Consider the following 21,635-nt stretch of genomic DNA (forward strand, 5'->3'; position numbering starts at 1 on the left):
AAATGTCTGCCTATTCCAGGCAGTCTCACTGACCGCCACTTCCCCACCCCCAAGCTCCAGCCCGGGCTCATCCACCTGCTCCTCCGGTCCCTACCAGCCTTTTGTGAGGCCGAGCACCTGGGATGGAGGGGCCCGGGCAGGTCTTGGCTCAACCCCACCCAGAAAACCCTCTCTGCTAATTGTGGCACTAATCCTCCGAGGCATCTCCTGCTTCGGATGCCCCAACACCTGCCATCCCCCGGCGGATTAATACACTTGTTGAAGTTCACACACTGCCAGGCCACTGAGCACGCAGACACTGGGGCGGCTGGGGCTTCAAGAACGCGGGCTCTCCCTGAATACAGCCCACGGAGGGCTGGAGACAGCTGGTTTGCATTCAGTCATTAGGCAGGAGGCTAGAGCATCCAGGAGCCGCTTCCTGGGATGGGGATTCCAAGCTGGTCTCGCTGCATAGGTTAGGATTTCAGTGGCAAGCATGGTGGGAGAGGAGCTCCAGGTGGGATCCATGTGTGAACAGAGGCTTGGACTGAGGATTCGAGTGGGGGACCCCACGAGCCTCGACTGGATGCGCAGGGCAGAGTGCTCTGGGCTGGAGGGAGCGAGGCGCTGAGAAAGGAGCGCTCTCCTCGAAAGCAAATGCCATAGGGTCTGTGGGAGCTAGCGGCAAAGCAAAAGGCCGCTGTGAAATGGAAAGTTAATTGCCTCACTTAACACCTACATGTGAAGGAATGCTTCAGGTTGTTTTTAATGCTGCGATTAAAGAAACTTTGAGCAGCATAAAAATACACGCTTTGGGGAAAGTGGGCGTTCCAAATCAAGAAGAGGCGGGAGAGGACCAAATCCAAGCGCCGCGGCATCGCACCGAGGTGTGCGTCCAGAGGGCGGTTCTGAACCCAGAGGCACTGCTAACTTTAGAAATACACAACGTGGACTTTCTAATCGTGCTTAGGACTATCGAGATTGGTGCTTTGTTTTAAACCAAAGCGAGCTGAGCTCCGTCCTCCTGGTTCTTGAGTCCTTCCACCCCTGAAGCACCTCGATCCAAGGCCCTGGGTACCGAGGATGGAGTACCAGAGTTCTGGCTCGGGCCGCTTGCTCCCTGCCCTGGCGGTGAAGGCACAGGCGCCAGGCAGCCAGACGGCTCGCCTGTGCCTCGGCGGCTCTGAAGCCCACTCTCCCGTGTGGCACCACGCCTGCCTTTGGGGGCAGCTGCTCAGAAGACCCTTTCTCTTTCCAGCACTTCCGAGACTTCTATCTAAATCACAACTTAGCAGCAGACTCAGTTCCTTTCCAGATCTTGCTGGCTTCCCCGCTGATTAGAGCTCCTGGGGGTTTAGACACCAACGGGAGTTCTTCCCGTCTTACATGTACGGGGACGTGCCCAACACTGTGGCTCTGTGTTTCCCCACAGGACGGCTGCTGACGTCTTAGAGGCAGACAAGAAACACACACGGGGAAGGCTGGGCAGGCAGGCGTGCTAATGCACAGGATCAATGTTCAAAAGAACCAGACAAGCTGGGCGTGGTGGCGCTCCCTGGTAACCCCAGTACTTGGGAGGCTCGCAGGTTCTCGGCTAGCCTCAGCTACTTAGACCCTGTTTCAAAATAAAGGATAAAAAATAGAGCTGACAGTGTAGCCTGGAGGTAAAATGCCCCTGGGTTCCATCCCTAGCACGCGCACACATACACCAAGAACTAGACAGCTGGGCATGGTGGTACATGCCTGTAATCCCAGTACTTGGGAGGCTTAGACAGGAGGATCACAGGTTCAAGGACAGCCTCAGCTATTTAGATGCTCAGAAACTTAGTAAAACCCTGTTCCAAAATAAAGTCAGGTGTGATGGCACTCGCCTGTAATCCCAGAACTTGGTGAGGCCCTCTGCAACTTAATGAGTCCCTGTTTCAAAATAAAGAATAAAATAGGGTTGGGTGTGTAGCTTGGAGGTAGAATGCCCCAAGGTTCAGTCCTCAGCATCACAATAAATAAATAAATAAATAAATAAATAAATAGGGCTAGGGTATAGCTTGGAGGTAGAATGCCTCTGGGTTTAACCTCCAGTGTCCCCCCCACCTGGAAAACACACACACACACACACACTCACACACACAAGAAACAGGCTGCCCAGAGCATGAGCAGAGCTGATGCAGGTGTGTGGACAGGTGAGACTTCCTGCACAGCACCGCTGTTGGAGCGGCAGACCCCAGGCATTTCTGCATCTCTCCCACTGCACCAAGCCGACAGGCCTAGCGCTCAGGAAGCTGCATTTTAAGCAAATTTCCCAGGCGCTGTGGTGCTGGTAGCAGCAGGAGTCTCAGGTCACACTCCGACAAACGTGCTTCAGGACAGTGCTTCTCAGCGAGGCTCCAGGGCCTGCAGCTTCAGCACCCACGAGGTGCTGGGAGCATGTCTGAAGTGCTAACTCCTGGCCTCACCCAGACCTACTGAGCCAGAAACCCAGCGGCCCGCAACGAAGCGGGCCTGCCAGGTGACTCGCTCAGGAACCGTGGGCCTGGGGAGGGCACGATTCCAGCAGCAGAGGGGAGAGGTTCTCCTGGCCCCTCTGGCCCCCTCTTCAGGTGTGCACCCTTGCTGAGGGGGTCGCAAATGCCGGCCCTGAGGGAGGAGGGAAGGAGGCGCCAGACACCTGGGAAGGAATGGAGGGGCCACGGCTGCTTCTTTCTTTATTGGATGCTTTGTAGATGGCACGCAGGTCTAAAAGTTACATTGTTAAATAATTATTTAAAAACTGACCAGGACTAAGGCCCTGGTCCAGAGCTCCAAACCAGAAGCAAAAAGGAACAGAGGTGGTGGGCTGGGCGGTAATCCTCCAACATCACCGAAACCCAGAAAACGAGGCTCTTAAACTCCTTCCCAGGCCAGATCAGGTACGGGCCCTGCGGCTAGCCCTCAGCTACCCCTGGCTGCCTTTGTCTCAGGCAACAGAGCCAGCAAGGGGCCGGAGGGAACCACCAGCCAGGTCCAGACACGGAAGATGTAACTGGAAGGAGGACGGGAGCGGACAGGTACTGTCCAGCTGTAGATGCGATAGCAGAGGCAGCGAGGCAGCCGAGGCGGGGAGGGGCTGGGTGGTACTGCAGCCATGAGGAGTGCAGCCCCAGGGTCCTGTCCTGAGCGCGGTCAGGCGGCGCTCCTGACCACGCCGGCTGGGCTCACACATTGTGGGTCCTCTTGGTGAGCTGGGGCTCCTCGTCTACCAGCTTGGACTTGAGGTGCTCCTTGTAGGCCAGGATGTCCCCAGGCCACTTGGTGATTGTCTGCTTCTCACAGACCCAGATTTCCTGTGCGACCTGGAAAGCAGGTCCCGGACTGAATCTGACCGCCCTGGTCCCCACCCCTACCAGGAGAAAATGCCACAACACCCCAAGCCAGCGCTGTCTCACTCCTGTGTCCCTCAGGACACGGACCGGCCACCAAGCAGCCTGCTCTGAAGCCTCCCAGGTGAGCAGGGCTGCGGCCCCTCTTGTCACACCCTGGCGGGGGCTGCACACCTCACTCCTTCCTCCCCCACCTTTTCCTAAGCTTCAGAAAAACCAGCAGCCTTTTCTCCAATGACTGGCGGCGGCCCCTCTACCTAAGCCAACCCTTTTTTTGTAGAATACTATTTTGGGATTGAATAATCTTGGGACAATATTAAAGCTCAACTCCCTCTTCTATTTGGACCAACAATACCAGGACAGCCAGTCTGCCCAAAGGGCCATGAGGTCTGGTCCTCGCCCCCTAGGCCTCATGCCCCAACCGTGGACCCAGCCTTCCAGACCTTCCCGGCGGTGCCTCACCTGCTGAATGAGTCTGAAGTCATGGCTGACGAGCATCATTCCACCCTCGAACTCGTTGATGGCGTCTGCCAGCGCATCGATGGTCTCGATGTCCAGGTGGTTGGTGGGCTCGTCCAGGAAAAGCATGTGGGGGTTCTGCCAGGCCAGCCACGCCAGACACACGCGGCACTTCTGCCCGTCCGACAGGTTCCGGATCGGGCTCACCTAGAAGGAAGCACAACACACACGACTCCTCGCCCCCTGCTCTTCTTGGCTCCTCCCCGACTATTATGCCACTGTACATAAGGCTCGCAAAGACTCAGCCGGGCGTGGTGGCGCACGCTGGTAATCCCAGCTGAGACTGGGCTTCGCAGACAGACTCTGCTACTTAGGCCCTCCGCAACTCAGTGAGACCCTGTTTCAAAATTAAGAATAAAAAACAGGGCAGGGGATATAGCTCGAAGGTCAAATGCCCCTGGGTTCCATCCCCAGACCTGCAATAAATAAATAATTGAAAATAAAGAATAAAAAACTAGGGCTGGGGCTGTAGCTTAGAGTGTAGAATGCCCCAGGGTTCATCCCCAATACTGGGGTAAAAAAAAAAAAAAAAAAAAAAGACTCAAGATCATCACATGGCAGGAGAGTGGGCTGGCCTGAGTGTTTGGAGCCTAAGGAAGACTTCTGGGAACCTGAGGCCCTCACCACTGCGCAGTCCACACCTCTGTTCGCTCTGTGTTTAAGTCTTATTTATTTTGGGGGTCTGGGGTCTGGGGATGGAACCCAGGGGCATTCGACCTCCGAGCTACAACCCCTGCCATTTTTTATTCTTTATTTTGAAACAGGGTCTTACTAAGTAGCTTAGGCTGTCCGTGAAATGCGATCCTCCAGTCTCAGCCTCCCGAATGCTGGGATTACAAGTGTGCACCACCATGCCCGGCTCCCTAAGTCTTATTTATTTATTGTGCTGGGGATGGAACTCAGGGGCATTCCTCTGAGCTATTTGAAACAGGGTCTCACTAAGTTGCTGAGTCTGTTTTTGAACTCATGATCCCTCCCAAGTGCTGGGATGACAGGTGTGCACCAGTGTCTGGCGACGTCCCCGTCTTAATGAACTGGAGCACTTCCATGGCTCCTCAGTTTCAGGTCTGGATCCAGGAACTTTCTAGATGAAGTCCCTAGTGCTCGAGCACTCTGGCACAAGGCAAGCGGAGAGCAGCCCTCCAGCCGCCACCCACCCACAGCGGGCCCCAGCACTCTGCCATAAGCCACCTCGAGGGAGGACAGTGGCGTCCAGGGCTGGGCTCAGGAGACAGGCCACTCTGAGCAGGCTTTCCAGGGCAGCGCTCCCCATCACCCTGCCATGGCCTCCCACTAGCAGGCCGCCCCGGCCTCGCCCTACTCACCTGCTGCTTCCCCGTGAGGCCGTAGCGACCGATGATCTTCCTCATCTCCTCCTTCTCCTTGATCTCTGGGTAGCACTTCATCATGTACTCCAAAGGCGACAGGTCCAAGTCTAGCTGCTCTTGCAAATGCTATAGAAAAACCAGGACCCACCCAGTGTGGCCGGTGCCTGCGGCTACCTGCTGGGTAGCCCCCTACCTCTGCCCCGGCACCAGCTCGGTTCAAGGAGCAGGCAGGAGCTGACTAGCCGCAGATTTGGGGGAGGGGCTGGGGCAGATGCAGCCCCTTTGTCACTCCAGGCAGCACCCCAGACCCCGGCTGTGACCCCAGGCCTGTACCTGATGGTAACGCCCTATCTTGACGTGAGAGTGCTTCCGGATCATCCCATCTGTGGGCAGCAACTGGGGAGAAAAGGCTTGTAAATGGCAGGGGAAACACGTAAGAGGAAGGGAGCAGGAGCAGGTGGCGCAGGGTGGGAACTTCACACTGAGCAGGGCTCATCCAGCGTCCCAGAGTCTGCCTCACCAGGTCAGACTCTTCTGACCACTCCGAAACACCTAGGACGAGGCAGTGAAACAGACATCCGAGAGGCGGAGACACAAATGCAACTATGTGGTTACGACTGGAGAAAGCGCGGCCGGGTAGTGACGGCCTTGGACGTAGGCGCAACACACGCTCTCTCAACAGACGCGTCTCTGGATGCACAGCTGCCCCCATGCCCCGAATGCTGCCTGAACACACCGAGGTGCAAGCAGGTGCTCACACGCACGGTCTGTGGACAGACACCCCCCCCCATAGCCAGGACTCTCCCTCCCTCACACCAGGCCCCAGCCCTGCAGGTGGCACACGCACCCCAGGGCACTCAGGCCTCTAAGAGGAGGGCCCCTAGGTGACTTGTTTCTTAGGCAACACAGACGCTCACACGTAGAAGCAGCCACACAGTCCATCTGAGCACCCTACCTCTCCGGTTAGCAGCTTCAGAAGAGTTGACTTCCCTGCTCCATTGGGCCCTACCAGAGCCACTCTTGTGTCAAGGTCAATACCAAATTCCAGATTATTGTAGATGCAAGGCTGAGGAGGGACAGAGAGGGACACGGGCTAGGGACAGCTCTCTTCTGCCTGGAAACCAACCCACCAAAGGGGCAGGTGGGGGGAGCAGAGGAAGGAGCGCCCCCGCGCGGGACAGCAGCACACCAGGAAGATCGGGAGAGGCTCCCGTCGCTGACAGCACCCAACTCACCCCATCCTTCGTGTACTTGAAGCTCACGTTTTGCACCATAATGACAGGTGGAGGGATCTTGCCACATGGTGGGAAGTAAAATGACAGTGTCTGGAGAGAGGGGGCATCTGTCAGGCCGCCACTGACGCCTTTCTTACACCCATCTTCGGCTCCGAGCCCCGCCCCGTCACCCCACCTTGTCGCTCACGACCCTCTCTGTCAGTCCCGACGCCATCATTTTCTGGAGCGTCTTCTCCTTGCTCTGGGCCTGCCGGGCTAACTTGGCGCTGCCATGACCAAACCTGGCAATGTAGTTCTGAGAACAGAAAGGAAAGCTGGAGTGTGCACAGGTGCCAAACTATCCCCTTAAATCCAGGGTAAACGACGACAACCACGACCTCCCCCTCACTCACCTCCTCTGGCACCAACCTCCCCACTGCCCGCCCCCCAGCCCTCCTGCGCGGCTCAGATGGGAGCGCGTGGGCTGACTCTCCAGTCTCCTCACCTTCATGTGTGCGATCTGATCCTGCTCCCAGTGAAACCTCTTCATCTGATTCTCCTCCAGCTCCAGCCGCGTCTTCACATACTGATCGTAGTTACCCTGCAGGGAAACGCACAGTGCATTCAAAGTGGGCAGCTTGAGCCCGGGTCAGACCTGGCCCTAGCTACAAGGCTGTGCACGTAGAAGAGAGAAAGTGTATTAAAAGAAGCACACCCAGCCGGGCATGTTCGAAGCCAGCCTCAGCTCTTAGTGAGGCTCTCAGCAACTTAGTGAGACCCTGTTTCAAAATAAAATATAAAAATAGGTCTGGGAGTATAGCCTGGAGGGAGAAAGCCTCTGGGTTCCACCCCCAGTACAACCAAAAAAAAAAAAAAAAAAAAAAAAGCACACCCTTCTGCGCCTCCTGTTCAGCCTAGAAAGGCGAGGCTTCAGAGCAAATCCTTAGGTCAGCCAGAAGGATGCCCACAGCGCTGGGAGCAGCCCTCACACCATCATCATACTGAGACCACGGGCTCGAGTCTTCCAAAACCACCGTCTACTCCCAGCCCTGGAGGCCACGGCCCCACAGAGTGTAGAAGCTGTCCCCACGAGGGCAAACGAAGAGTCAAATTTAGGACCTGGCCAACTCTGCACGATTGGACTGCCATGCTTGCTTGTTTTTTTACGGGTCTGGAGATGGAACCCGGAGGCATTTAACCTCCGAGCTATACCCCCTGCCCTATTTTTTATTCTTTATTTTGAAACAGGGTCTCACTAAGTTGCTGAGGGCCTCACTAAGTAGCTGAGGCTGTCCGTGAACCGTGATCCTCTGGTCTCAGCCTCCCGAATGCTGGGATTACAAGCGTGCGCCACCACGCCCGGCTTAGACTGCCATGCTTTTTATTTGCAAAAAAAATCCTGGACTCAAGCTAAAAATCCACTAAAAAGGGCCTAACAGAGCCTGGGGTGGTGGCGCACGCTTGTAATCCCAGTACTGGGGAGGCTGAGACAGGAGGATTGCAGGATCCCAGCCAGCCTCAGCTACTTAGTGAGGCCCTGTTTCAAAATAAAGGATAAAAAATAGGGCTAGGGGTATAGCTCAGAGGTAGAACGCCCCTGGGTTAAATACCCAGCACGGGGGGGGGGGGGGAATAGGGCTGGGGGTGTAGCTCAGAGGTAGAGTCCCCTGGGTTCAATCCCCAGTGCCAAAAATAAAAGAGCGAACAAACAAGTCCTAGGATGGCTACACAATGATACTCATTTGGAAAGCAGTTCCAAAATGTACTAAATTTTAAAAAGCCACCTACAAAACAAGATTACAAGCCGAGTGTGGTGGCGCACACCTGTAACCCCAGGACTTGGAGGCTGCGTGAGGCAGGAGCATCAAGACCTGCCTCAGCAACTCAGCGAGACCGTTTCAAAATAAAGAATAAAACAGGGCTGGGAGCAGAACTCAGGTAGAGTGCCTCTGGGCGCAAACGCCAGTGCCAAAATAAACAACACACAGCTATGTGAAAAGAGCACATCGTAGACCTGCAGAAGAAAGTTTCTCAAATGCTTTTACATATGTAGGAGGCTTCTGGAAGACTCTATGAAAAACCATTACGCTCATGGTGAGTACGGCTATGAATGAGGAGGACTTTTATTTATTTTTCTTTTTTGTACTAGAGATTAAACCCAGGGGTATTCTAATGCCTCTGAGCCCTTTATATTATTTATTTTTTAAATTTTTGTGAAAAGCCGGGCATGGTGGCACACGCTTCTAATCCCAGCATTTAAGAGGCCGAGACGGGAGGATTCAGGTTCACAGCCAGCCTCGGCTACTTATGCCCTCTGCAACGCAGTGAGACCCTGTTTCAAAATAAAGAATAAAAAAGTAAGGCTGGGGAGTGTAGCTTGGAGGAAGAATGCCCCTGGGTTCCATCCCCAGTACTGCAATAAATAAACAAATAAATAAATAAAATAAAATAAAATTGTGGTACTTGGGATTGAACCCAGGGGCAGGCAATCTACCTCTAAGCTACTATACCCTCAGCCGTATTTTATTTTTATTTTTAAACAGGGTCTTGCTAGGTTGATTAAAGTCTTACTACTTGCTGAGGCTGTCTTTGAACCTGCGATCCTCCTGTCTCAGCCTCCTAAGTACTGGGATTACAGGTATGTGCCACTGTGCCTGTCTTATTGTTCGCTTTTTATACTTTGGGGAATATTAAAAATGCCACAATAGGCGGGCCTCTGAGACTCTCACCCCCAGCTTCCTGTGCTCAGAAAGGACGGGCCGGCGCAGACTCACACGACAGAGTGAAGGTGGCACGTGAGAAGACAGACCTACACACGAATCTGCTGCCAACCCGTGGCTCAGGCCTGAAAGCAATGGCTTTGGGACTAAAATAAAACAGGCGCAGCACTCCTTGGCCACATCTTTTTATAGCAATAGGGAGAAAGAGTGTTAGTTTTTTTCCCTTTAATAGAACTTCAGAGAACTGGTGCGCACTGAGATGACCAAAGTGGGGAGCTGGGTCCACTCACCGTGTAATACTTCAGTTTCTTGTTGTGCATGTGGATGATATTGGTGCAGACACCGTTCAAGAAATCCTGGGAATGGGACACGAGGACCAGGATGCGCTTAAAACTGCAAAGCCAAAGAACCGATCAGGGAGGCGGGACACGCAGAAGTAAAGACAGCTGCAAACACGTGAGCTAGAATCAGGCCCAGAACACCTTCATCCTCTCTCATACGGACACGAAGGCACCTTGAGAGGTGCTGGCACTTCCTGCTGTCAACAAGCACTGAGGCCGCGCAGCACAACCTGCGGGGACTCCGGGGCCTTTCAAAGTGCAGCGGGAAGCCGGGCGTGGTGGGCACGCTTGTCATCCCCGCGCTTGGGAGGCTGAGACAGGAGGATCGCACGGGTTCAAAGCCAGCCTCAGCTACTTAGTGAGGCTCTCAGCAACTTAGTGAGACCCTGTTTCCAAATAAAATATAAAAAAGGTCTGTGAGTATAGGCCGGAGGTAGAAAGCCTCTGGGTTCCACCCCCAGTACCACCAAAAAAAAGCAAACCAAAAAACAAAAAACAAAGTGCAGCGGGAGCCTGAGCGCCCCGTCTTCTGTCACTGCAACGAAGGCACAGCGATGGTAAAACATACATACAGACGCCCTACGCGTATCAGAACTGCAGTGGGGAGGACTGGACAGTGAAAAGCACAAGGCTTTTCCTTTTAAGGCTGGGACAACATTCCCCGTTTTTCGGTTCTTTGGCCATAAAGTTCTTTACCACACCCGCTACTTTTTCCTGTCACTGCATCATGATCTTAGATTGGGAGCTTTCCTTTACATGATCTGTACACCACACAACTAAGAAAAAATGTTGTCTTTAGTAGAGATGCTACATTTTAAAATCAAGGAAAAAACAGAGGTTTTTTTTTTTTTTTTTTGGTGGTACTGGGGGTGGAACCCAGAGGCTTTCTACCTCCTGGCTATACTCCCAGACCCATTTTTATATTTTATTTGGAAACAGGGTCTCACTAAGTTGCTGAGAGCCTCACTAAGTAGCTGAGGGTGGCTTGGAACCTGCGCGATCCTCCTGTCTCAGCCTCCCAAGTGCGGGGACAGAGTTTTTTTTTAGTTAAAAAAAAAAAGGTCCACACACTTCACACTAAAAACAAGCAATAGAAAGAAAAAAAAGGCCTCGCCTACGGGACTTGGAACTTGTTCCGTCCAGCCCAACTTGCAGTCCATTCTCTCACTGCTCTACTAGCCGCGCAGTTTTTTGGCCTCTGTTTTTTTTAAACAACACAAATCCACTCTTATGTGTTTTCCATTAAACCCTCGAGGGTGCAGCTTCACACAGCTCCTGTGCCAGCGGCCTTCCAGGAAGGGCACTTTGGATCGGCCTGGACCTGCCCTGCTTCCGTGGCCGGTTCTGTGTAGTCTGTTACCAGGGTCACTGTGCTGTTTTCTGCTCTGTACATGTAAGCACATCTCCTGCCCATGGAGAATTCAGTTTCATCTCAGGCATAAGCACTCAGTCTGAAGAAGGGCTGTGCGCTGCCATGGGTTCTGGAGACCACCCTTCCAGCCAGCAAACGTGGCCTCGCACCGCCACCTTCCAGACACGCCTGCCTTTTAGAAGTCCTGTTCCTAGCAGCCTGCAATTAGCCCCCAAAGCTCAGCAGCAGGGGTGTCTTCTCCATCTTCTTGAGACTCTGCTAGACTCCCATTTGGGACTGCCCACGCCCATCCCCACCCCCCCCCTTACGTCTTTAGTTCTTCTTCCAACCACACACAAGCATCTAGGTCCAGGTGGTTGGTGGGCTCATCCAGGAGCAGCATGAAGGGCCGGATAAAGAGGGCTCTGCAGGGAAGAAGGAGAGAGGCATCTCAGTGCCGCAGGCGCTGCAGAGGAGCGGACCGCCTCCTTCATGTAGTCCCCAGTCAATCTGGGTTCTGGACCTCACAGGAAAGCAGAGAAGTAGGAGAGAAAGCAGAGGCGAAGAGCTGAGCCCAAGTGCAGAAAGAGGGCCAAGAGGCACAGGAATGCAGCCTGGAGACAAGGCTCAGCAGTCTTGTGTGCTGCAGCTGGTGACCACAAGGAAGACAAAGGGACAGAGCGAATAAGCTGCTAAAGTACTGAGGTCACACCACTGCCAAGCTCTGGCAAGGAGGCCAGAGAATGTTCTTTCCTAAACTGGAGAAGCGGGGGCACGCTAAGGCTCTGCCTCCCACACCTGGGAAGCTCGTCAGAGCAAGACTTCGGGCACCAAACTCTAGCACCCTGTCTGCACCGATCTGAAGGAGAGGTGGGAATTTCTCAAAGGTCGTAGTGGCCAGGCCCAAGCAACTTAGGGTTAGTCTCAACTTAGTGAGACGGTCTCAAAATAAAGAATAAAAAGAATATGGAAGCCAGGCATGGCGTGTCTGCCTAAAATCCCAGTACTTGGGAGGCTGAGACAGAATGATCACAGGTTCAAGGCCAACATCAGCAATTTAGTGAGGCCCTGAACAACTTAGCAAGACCTTATTTCCAAAAACTAAATAAAGGGCTGGGGTGTACCTCAGAAGTAAAATACCCCTGAGTTCTATTCCTAGCACACACACACACACACACACAAAATGCACCCCCCCCTGCAAAAAAAAAAAAAAAAAAAAGCTCCTGGGTGAACTGGAGGCAGCAGCTAAGCGATGCTAGCACACGGACCCATATTCTAAGCCCACATGGGCGAGCTTCCAGAGCATGTGGTCGTCTCCTCAGCCACTTCACAGAATGGCAGGGCAAGAACTACCTGCGCCTTAGCTACGCGCTGTCCTCTCCAAAACATGCTGGACTTGAATCCGCATGCGTGGCATTAGGAGAAGAGAACCGCAATCCCGCTACGGTGTCGGTGTTTAGAGGTGGGGCCTTTGCGAGGGGCTTAGGGTTAGACAGGGTCACTGGGTAGAGCCCATGGGTTATGAAAGGTGGCTTTATATGAGGGAGAGACTGGTAGACACACACACGAACGCCACAGGACACCCGCACGGCCTCCAGGCTCCGCCAGCGAGAAGGCCGTCACTAGATGTGGTCTCACAGCCCTCACCTTCCAGAACCATGAGCCCATAAACCTTTGTTCTTCACACAGTATGCAGCCTTGGGTCTGACACAACTAGGGATTCTGGGAATGCTGGTCTAAAGAATCTCACTTTGGCCCAGGTACCACAGGGCAAGAAGTATAGAGATCATAATAGCTATTTAATATTTAATCTTTGGGGGGATACTGGGGGTTGGGCCTAGGGGTGCTCTACCACAGAGCTATATTCTTCAGCCCATTTAACTTTTTTTTATTTTTAATAGAGTCTAAGTTGCTGAGGCTCTTGGTAAATTGGCGAGATTGGCCTTGAACCTGTGTCTCAGCCTCCCAAGTACTGGGATTACAGGCAAGCACCACCACACCTGACTAACATTTTATCCTTATAGCAAGAAGTAGCAGTCAGGAAAGAAGTCAGGAAGAAAGAAACAAACTAACTTAACTCCACCATTTTACCTAAGACTGCTCTGAGAATCCCTAAGCCCTCCCTGCACTGGGTATCCAACACTGAATATTGAGTCATTATTTATTTTTTATTTCCGGTACTGGAGGTGAACCCAGAGGCATTCTACCTCACAGTTACATCTCCAGCCCTATTTTTTGTTTTGAAACAATGTCTCACTAAGTTGCTGAATTCTTGCTAAATTGCTGAGGCTAGCCCCTAACCTGCAATCCTGTCTCAGCCAAGTACAGGGATTATGGCGTAAGCTACTGTGTCCAGATGTACTGAGTCCTTCTTGAGCACGCCTGCCAGGAAGCTTTGACACTTACTGACCATTGACCCGTTCCAAGCAGTCCCACTGAAATGAGAGATGGGGAACGTCACAGGATGGGGAAGGAGAGAGGGACTCACCTGGCAAGCGCAACCCTCATTCTCCAGCCCCCACTGAAGTCTTTTAGCTTCTTGCGCTGCATGGCAGGTGTAAAACCCAATCCATGCAAGATCCGTGAAGCCCTCATCTCTGCCTTGTCGGCATCCAGCTCCTCCAGGCGCTCGTAGAGTTCCATGAGTTTCTCACATTCCGCTGTGGGCAGCACACGGCCATTAGGCTCTCCCCAAAGTGAGCCCGCCCCTCCCGCCGGGTGTGGCGCCCTACCGTCCTCGTGAGCCAGCCGCTCGGCCTCCCTCTCCAGCATGGCCCGCTCCGTGTCCACTTCCATCACACACTGCAGGGGCGTCTTGTCACTAGGGGGCATCTCTCGAGTCAGATGGTAGATGTCGATATGCTCGGGGATGGGCACTTCCCGTTTCCCGATAGCGGAGAGCAGCATGGACTTTCCTGAGGGTGAGAAGAGGGTGCTGGCAATCTCCCCGTCACTCCAATGCCTCACAGCCAAACCAGGCCCTTGTCGTCCTTTGAGCACCTGCTTTGCCTTCATTTGGCCACATTCTGCTATCCTCTAGTCTTGGGATACCTGTCCAACCTCCCTGCCAGTCTTGTTACACCTTCCCTGTGAAGTTGTTTTCATTTACGACAGCTTCCCTTACCACTGCCCAGGCCCCACAGACTACACTATTCCCGTACTCACCGCATAGCTGTGCCCTGCACTAAGCTCCTTTTCTCTGGGGATATCTGGTCTCCTATCCACTTCTCACTTCGTACATAGCTGGTGCTAAAACCTTGCTGAGTGATGACGAGCCTGGGAGAGACCTCCCCCCTTGCCTTCTACGGGCCTCACCAATTCCATTTAAGCCAATGAGGCCATAGCGACGGCCCGAGTTTAGCTCCAGTTTGGTGTCACTGAGCAGCTCTTGACCATGAAAGGTGAGCGAGAGGTTGATAATGTGGACATCAGTACTGTTGGGGTGAGAGGCCAGAACGCCAGTGACAGCTCGAGCAGCGGCTTTCTTCATCTCAAAGTCCTCTAGCTCTTTGGTCAGCAAGTCCACTTCTGGGAACAAACATGCAGTTAGGGAAGGCCGTTATAAGACAGACTCAGCGCTCACAAGAAGACAGGTCCTCAAGGGCCCGGCTCAGGCCATGCTGAGCAGGCCGGGAGGATTCACAAGCTTCAGACAGAGCGCACACTGATACTTATCTGTCAACAGCCGGCTCTGGACGCCTCTTACCTTGCAGCTTATTCGGTTGATTCTAACCTCTTGCCCTTGTTTTGTTCTCTTGTGATCTTGTTTACTCCCATAATCCTTAACTTTCTACCCTCCGCTACTCTGGACAGAAATAAAACTTCCCAGTGGACTTCTTTTTCCCCGGTACTAGGGATGGAACCCAGAGGCATTCTATCTCCAAGCTACACCCCCAGCCTGATTTTTTATTCTTTATTTTGAAACAGGGTCTCACTGAGTTGCAAAGGGCCTAAGTAGCTGAGGCTGGCTGCGAAGTGCGATCCTCCTGTCTCAGCCTCCCAAATGCTGGGATTACAAGCGTGCACCACCATGCCCAGCTTGACTATTACACAGCTTTCTCCTGAAATTCTTACCTTGCAGACAATTCCTACCACTCAACTCACTTCATTAATCATGTGTATGGCACTGGGGACTGAATCCAAGGGTGCTCTACCACTGAACTACATACCCAGGCCTTTTTATTTTAAAATAGGATATCCTAAATTGCTGAGTCTGGCCTTCAATTTGTGATCCACCTGCCTCAGTCTCCTAGGCAGCTGGGACTACAGGCATGTGTCACTCTTTTTTTTTTTTTTGGTGGTACTGGGGGTGGAACCCAGAAGTGCTTTCTACCTCTGGGGTATACTCCCAGACCTATTTTATACTTTATTTGGAAACAGGGTCTCACTAAGTTGCTAAGAGCCTCACTCAGTAGCTGAGGCTGGCTTCGAACCTGTATGATTCTCCTGTCTCAGCCTCTCAAGTGCTGGGATGACAAGCGTGCGCCACACGCCCGGCATGTGCCACTCATTTTTAAACTTTCCTTTTTATGTATACCTGTTATTATTTTGTATTACTAATTCTCTATTTCTCTTCAAACATTTACTTACGTCTGTGATTTAAGTCATACAATAAGTATTATGTAGGCTGAGCATGGTGGCGCACGCTTGTAATCCCAGCATTTGGGAGTCTGAGACAGGAGGATCGTGGTTCTCGGACAGCCTCAGCTACTGAGTGAGGCTCTTTGCAATTCAGTGAGACCCTCTTTCAAAATAAGGAATAAAAAAATAGAGCTGGGGGTGTAGCTCAGAGGTAGAATGCCCCCTGAGTTCCATCCCCAGTACTGAAAAAAAAAAAAAAAAAAAAAAAGCATTATGTAAAACATGGTCCCTGAGCTGGGCGTGGTGGCACACACTTGTAATCCCAGAATTTGAGAGGCTGAGACAGGAGGATCAGTTTGCAGACAGCCTCAGCTACTTCATGAAGTTCTTTGTAACTCAGTGAGACCCTGTTTTAAAATAATGCATAAAATATAGGGCTGGGGGTGTAGCTCGGAGGTAGAATGCCCCTGGATTCCATTCCCAGTATCACAGAAAATAAAAATAAAAAAAAAGACATGGTCCCTGAACTCCAAAAGCAACAATTTAAGCAAAAAAAAAAGAAAAAGAAAAAAACAAAACAAAGACAGAAAATACACTATATGGTAAGTAACACTGTAAGATAACACAGTAACTATTACTGAGGTCAGGTTGACTGGAAAAGGTTTTGCTATCTTGAGCTGTGCTAGCTACATTTGACATTTCCCATTTTAATTCTTGTCCCACCCCCTTATCTGTGTGGAGTCAGAGAAATGTCAAATATAGCTAACACAAAATTGGGGTATTAACACTTAGCATGTACAAGGCCAGACACATGCTAACTATGTAAGGGACAAGCCAGGCGTGGTGGCATATGCTTGGAGTCCTAGTACTTGGAAGGCTGCGACAGGAGGATCGCAGTTTCGGGGCCAGCCTCAGCAACTTAGTGAGGTCTTTCGCAACTTAGTGAGACTCCGTTTCAAAATAAAAGAATAAAATAGGGCTGGGGATATGGCTCAGGGGTACAATGCCCCTGGGTTTCATCCCAAGTACCACACACACACAAAAGGGGGGCAATGAACAATAAACAGCCTGCATGAAGGATTGTGTAGGGAGTTTTCAGGAGGCAGGGAAAAGGCAAGGATTAAACTGCAAAGGGTCTACAATACTCTTTATCACAGGCTGCTACGTTTCCCCATTAGACTGTGTTATGACAGAGCAGACTGTTTATAGTACCTTAGTGTGTAACATTACATCTAGCACCTGAAGTACTCAGGAAATACTTCCCAAAATATAAAAGAAATGCAGCTGTTCACCAGGAGAGCTCTATGAAGACAATTCAAAAAAGTTACTATCTTGTTCACAGTCACTGCCCCTGTGACAAGATCGTGTGGCAAGAGCCCGGCACACTGGCCACCGTGTGTAGAAATGAAAACTGAGAAAGGGGCAGAGAACTGACCTCTTCCTCAGAGTCCAATGGATCAGTGAAGGAGCTTGACAACTCCCACCTTCGCTTGCCATTTCTGCTCAGTTCCCTTGATCAAACAGAGTAGCATAAACTCCAACTCTATGGGTTTGGTTTATCATGAAAAGTTCCAGGGTAGGAAATATATTCCTCATCGCTCCAGCATCCAGATTCTGACTCTGGCTGAGGCATCCTGTAAGTCTGAGAAACCAACCCAGGAACTCGCCGCTCCCTCAATTCACCTGTGGCCTCTCTGCCATTGGCCTCCTCATTTCTCTCCTCTGCCACCTGTGGTTCTGTGACGGCATCTCCGTTTTCTTCATGGCCCTTCTTGGGCCGCTGTCGAGCTTTGGCTGCCTCCTTCTTTTTGGCGGCTTTCTTCTTGGCCAGGTCGGAGGGCATAGTGATGAACCACAGGGGTAGGTTACTGTTCTTTCAGGGAGTCTGAAAGAAAGTAAACGGATACTCCGAAGTCTAAACTTACTCGTAAGAACGCCTGGGCCCTGCTCTATCCGTCTCCGGAATTTTCCTCCGGAGCCTCCGATGCCCGCTCTGCCCGTGTCCAGGTCCAGCCTCTCCCAACTTCGTCGGGGTCTCCGCGGGCCGCTCCTCGGCCGCTCCGCCGGTCCTACACCTTCCTCTCCCGCCGCGTCCGCCCATCGCCGCGGCCGGCTCGCTCCGCGGCCGCTCCTCCTCCCGCGGCCACCGGTCGGGGCCACTTCTGCCCTCGGCAGGGGCCCTGGCGATTTCCCCACAACTTGGCGCTCCGCACTCGCGGCCGCCTCGCTGCCCCGGCCGCCGCTTCCCGTCCGTCCCGGCCTCCGCTCGGGCGCCCCGCTCCACGCGAGCCCGCTGCCGGGCCGGCTCCTCCCGGGACGCCCCGGTCCTCCGCGGCCAGTGTCCTCAGAGCCCCACAGCCGCCCCCGAGCCTCCCCAGCCCCGCGCGGCGGCTTCTCTCCCGGGCCCCTTCTTCTCCCGCGCGGGCCCCTCCATCCCGACCCCATCCCTCCTTCCTCTTCTCTTCCCGCCTCTCCCTCGCCGCCCGGCACCCTCCCCGCCGCCGGCGCCCCTTCCCCCAACTCACCGGGCCTCGCCACTCGGCCTCTGTCGCCACAGAGCTGCTCCAGGAGGCCCTCCGCGTGCGGCCGGCTCGCCAGCCAATCACGGCCTCGGATGGCGTGCGGCGCGCCGCCGCGAGGGCTCCTGGGAAATGTGTCCTGGACTCGCGGCGGCCAAGGGCGGGCCGCGCCGGGGAAACTACCACCTATCCCAGGGGCTCGCGGGCGCGTGACGTCATCAGGACGCGCGAGGCTCGGAGCCGTCGGGGAGGAGTCCGAGTCCGAGAGCCCCTGCCCACAGGCCGGCTCTGGGCGCGGGGAACTGCAAATCCCAGCTCGCTCCTCGGAGGGGCGGGCTGGGCTTCCCGGGCTTTGCCACACCCCTCCTGGGGCTGTGGAGACGGCGAGTTTAGAGCGGCCGGACGGGTTTAGCCCGCGGGGAGTGCGACTACACTTCCCAGCGTGCACCACGCGCGCAGGGGTCTAGACAATGGGGGCCAGAGATGGAGCAGGGAGGCAGAGGGAAAGTGAGGCGGCTGCCTCGACGCCGGAAAGCTGCGCGAGGCCGCGCCGGTGCTGCCGACAGGGGTTCCTCCGTGGAAGAAAGGCGTCCACGTCTCCTGGAACCGAAGTTTTAGAGCCTGGTCTGTCGTTAACCAAACTTTTAGAAGGTGCCAAACGTTCCCGAGTCTTGGCGGCTTAGCTTGCCCGCTCCAGAACTGTCAGGTTTCCGTCAATGCCTTGTAAGTTTGGTGGGAAGAGCCTGAAGTCAAAAGAGCCCTTGGCGGAGTTATCTTTATTGGCGTTTAGCAGTGACCTTGCCTGTCTAGCCTCCCACAACCTTCGCGTTGACCTACATTGTTGTAACCTCCAGATTTGTAGCCTCAAAGACAGAAGACTCTGATCTTTCAGGCTCCTGGCCGCCGGTGCCTCGACATCAGTGACCCTAGAGGGGAACGAAAGAAACTGTTACTCCCTCTGAGCGCGTTCTCCAAAAGTAGCGTTTTCCACGGAGTTAAAAAAAAAATTATGTATATATATCCCCTCTCCTCGCATAACAGAAGTAGTTTTTCTCCTTAAACTTGATACTCCAGAGGCTTCCTATTTTGAGCGCAGAGACAAGCCTTCACACTTGCTTGCCTTGAATATTCCTTTTTCTAGAATACCTGCCACCAACTAAGTACCATATGTCAGGCTCAGAGATGGAGCCGCAGCGGTGATAAATCACTCTCTGACCTCAGGGAGCTCATAAAAAGGAACGTTTGAAAAGTAAACAGCCTGTGACATTCAAGTGTGTGAAGTGCCTTAATAGAAGTGACTTCTGTGTGCTGTTGGAGTTCTGAGGGAGAGAGCAGGCTCACGACGACATCACTGAGCATGCGCGTAGGCACACCGCCGGCGTGCAGAGTTCTACCATTCACAGTGTTTGACCTTGGGCAAAGTACAGACTTCCCTCTATAAAGGGAGAATCTATAAAAGTGTAGACCCAACCTCTGGTGTTTCTAAGAATGCTTAAAGAGCTTAATTCCTGTTGATTGTCTAATTAACCAGTTAAATTCTGCTAAGGCTTTCTTCTGGCCTTTTCTGCTAAGGATAATCTACATTAAATATGTATTTACTTTGTTCACAAATATTAAGTATATACCATGGGCAAAAACATTATTTTAGACAAAAAAAGAATATAGACTACAGTTGAGTAACTGTAAAGCTTTTCTGTGTGCAGCAAAGAGTTATGTAAGGTTGTGGTTCACATAAAAATCACTTGCACCTGAGTCTCCCCGCGCTTTGTCTACTGTGCTAGCCCTCTCCTGGCCTCATTGAACCCGTGTGGTCACAGGCAGGTTACTGGTTACAAAGAATAACATGCTTTTCCTTTCATCCCCATCATTTAATCCCCCGAGTAAACTCTAGGTGGGTTTTGTATTGTAACAATCTTACAGACTAGGAAACTAGGGCATGGAGCTGGAAGGAGATCAACCCTGTCGGGCCAGGGTTTGAAGCTGGAACCTTTTGATTCCAGAAGTCCAGATCAGTAAAATGGCTCAGAATGGCAAAGGGAAAAAGTCACTTCTCTGAAAGTTTCTGCATAGCCGCCAATCACATACATGATTTCTCAGGACACCTGTCTCACAGCACAGGGATTTGGAAAACATTTTGCCACTTAGAAGTTCTGCCGTTCCCACTCAGGGCTTAGATCTCTTGCAGGGAAAAGAACAGGTTGAGGGGAAAATAAATGTGCAAAGAGAAATGGGGAAATGGAAGGAAAGAAAGGTAGGTGGAGGGCTGGGAGGAGAAAGGACTGGCTAAAGGGAAGGAATCACAGAAGGTCCATGCTAATAAATATCTAATGCATATCATCCTTAGTTCAAACAAGAACATTTGGTTTAGCCTCTTTGTTTAAAACATGAAGAAACGCCGGGCGTGGTGGCGCACGCTTGTCATCCCCGCGCTTGGGAGGCGGAGACAGGAGGATCCAGGTTCGAAGCCAGCCACACTGGCTTAAGAGACCCTATTTCCAAATAAAAGTATAAAAAATAGGTCTGGGAGGGTAGCCCGGAGTTAGAAGGGTTTCCAGGAACCCTAGAACCACCAATGTGTGTGTGTGTGTGTGTGTGTGTGTGTGTGTGTGTGTGTATGAAGAAACTGAGGCCCAGGAAGGAAATGTCTCCTCCAGTGTTAACTAGGAACTTAATAACTCTGAAGGGTCTGGAACTGTAGTGTTCAATATGATAGCCTCAGTTGGGCATGGTGGTGCACACTTGTCATCCCAGTACTTGAGAGGCCGACAGGAGGATTGCAGGTGGGAGGACAGCCTCACCAAATAGTAAGATTTTCATTAACTTAGCGAGACCCTGTTTCAAAATAAAAATAAAGCCAGCATGGTGGCACACACTTGTAATCCCAGTACTTGGGAGGGTGAGACAGGAGGGTTGGAGTTTGTGGCCAGCCTCAGCTACTTAGTGAGGCCCTCTACAACTTAGTGAGACCCTGTTTCAAAATAAGGAGTAAAAAAATAGGGCTGGGGGTTTATTGCAGAGGTAAAATGCCCCTGGATTTAATCCCCCTGACTACATAAATAAATAAATAAATAAATAAATAAATAAAATACAAATAAAAGAAGACTGGAGGTGTAGCCTGGAGGTAGAATGCCACTGCGTTCAATCCCCAGTGCCACACAAAGAAAAATACATAGTAGCCTCTGGATATATGTAGCTACAGAGGACTTGAGGTATGCTATGTAGGTAAAATATGCATTGGATTTCAAAAGTTTCATATGAAATTGAAATATATCGCCGGGCGTGGTGGCGCACGCTTGTAATCCCCGCGCTTGGGAGGCGGAGACAGGAGGATCGTGCTGGTTCGGAGCCAGCCTCACTGGCTTAAGAGACCTTGTTTCCAAATAAAAAAGTTAAAAAATAGGTCTGGGAGTGTAGCCCGTGGGAGTGTATCCCGCAGGTAGAAGGGCTTCCAGGAACCCCAGTACCACCAAAAAAAAAAAAATATATATATATATCAATAGTTTCTATATTGATTACATGTTGAAATATTTCAGATATAGCCAACAATCTAATAAAATATTAATTCCACCCATTTTTTTAAAATGTGACAACACTGGGCGTGGTGGCACTTGCTTGTAATTCCAGAATTTGGGAGGCTGAGACAGGAGGATCGCAGGTTCAAAGCCAGCCTTGGCAACTTAGTGAGGCCTCTACAACTTAGTGAGATCCTATTTCCAAATAAGAAATA

The 21,635-nt window shown here is 52.1% G+C and overlaps 1 protein-coding gene across 1 annotated transcript; it reads right to left on the minus strand.

Moving 5' to 3' along the window:
* Positions 1–3,170: 3,170 nt before the first annotated feature.
* LOC308267367 (ATP-binding cassette sub-family F member 2) lies at positions 3,171–17,232 on the minus strand (the record flags this gene model as incomplete). The annotated part of the gene is made up of 14 exons (XM_080702030.1): positions 3,171–3,308; positions 3,798–4,001; positions 5,180–5,308; positions 5,516–5,578; positions 6,138–6,248; positions 6,418–6,507; positions 6,593–6,712; positions 6,902–6,997; positions 9,407–9,509; positions 11,138–11,233; positions 13,297–13,468; positions 13,541–13,723; positions 14,124–14,336; positions 17,073–17,232. 14 exons carry the CDS (start codon positions 17,230–17,232, stop codon positions 3,171–3,173), a joined length of 1,878 nt encoding a protein of 625 aa, XP_080558156.1.
* Between the last annotated feature and the right edge of the window lie 4,403 nt (positions 17,233–21,635).

This window comes from Muscardinus avellanarius, assembly GCF_963383645.1.
Source record: "Muscardinus avellanarius genome assembly, chromosome: 9".
Taxonomy (NCBI): Eukaryota; Metazoa; Chordata; class Mammalia; order Rodentia; family Gliridae; genus Muscardinus; species Muscardinus avellanarius.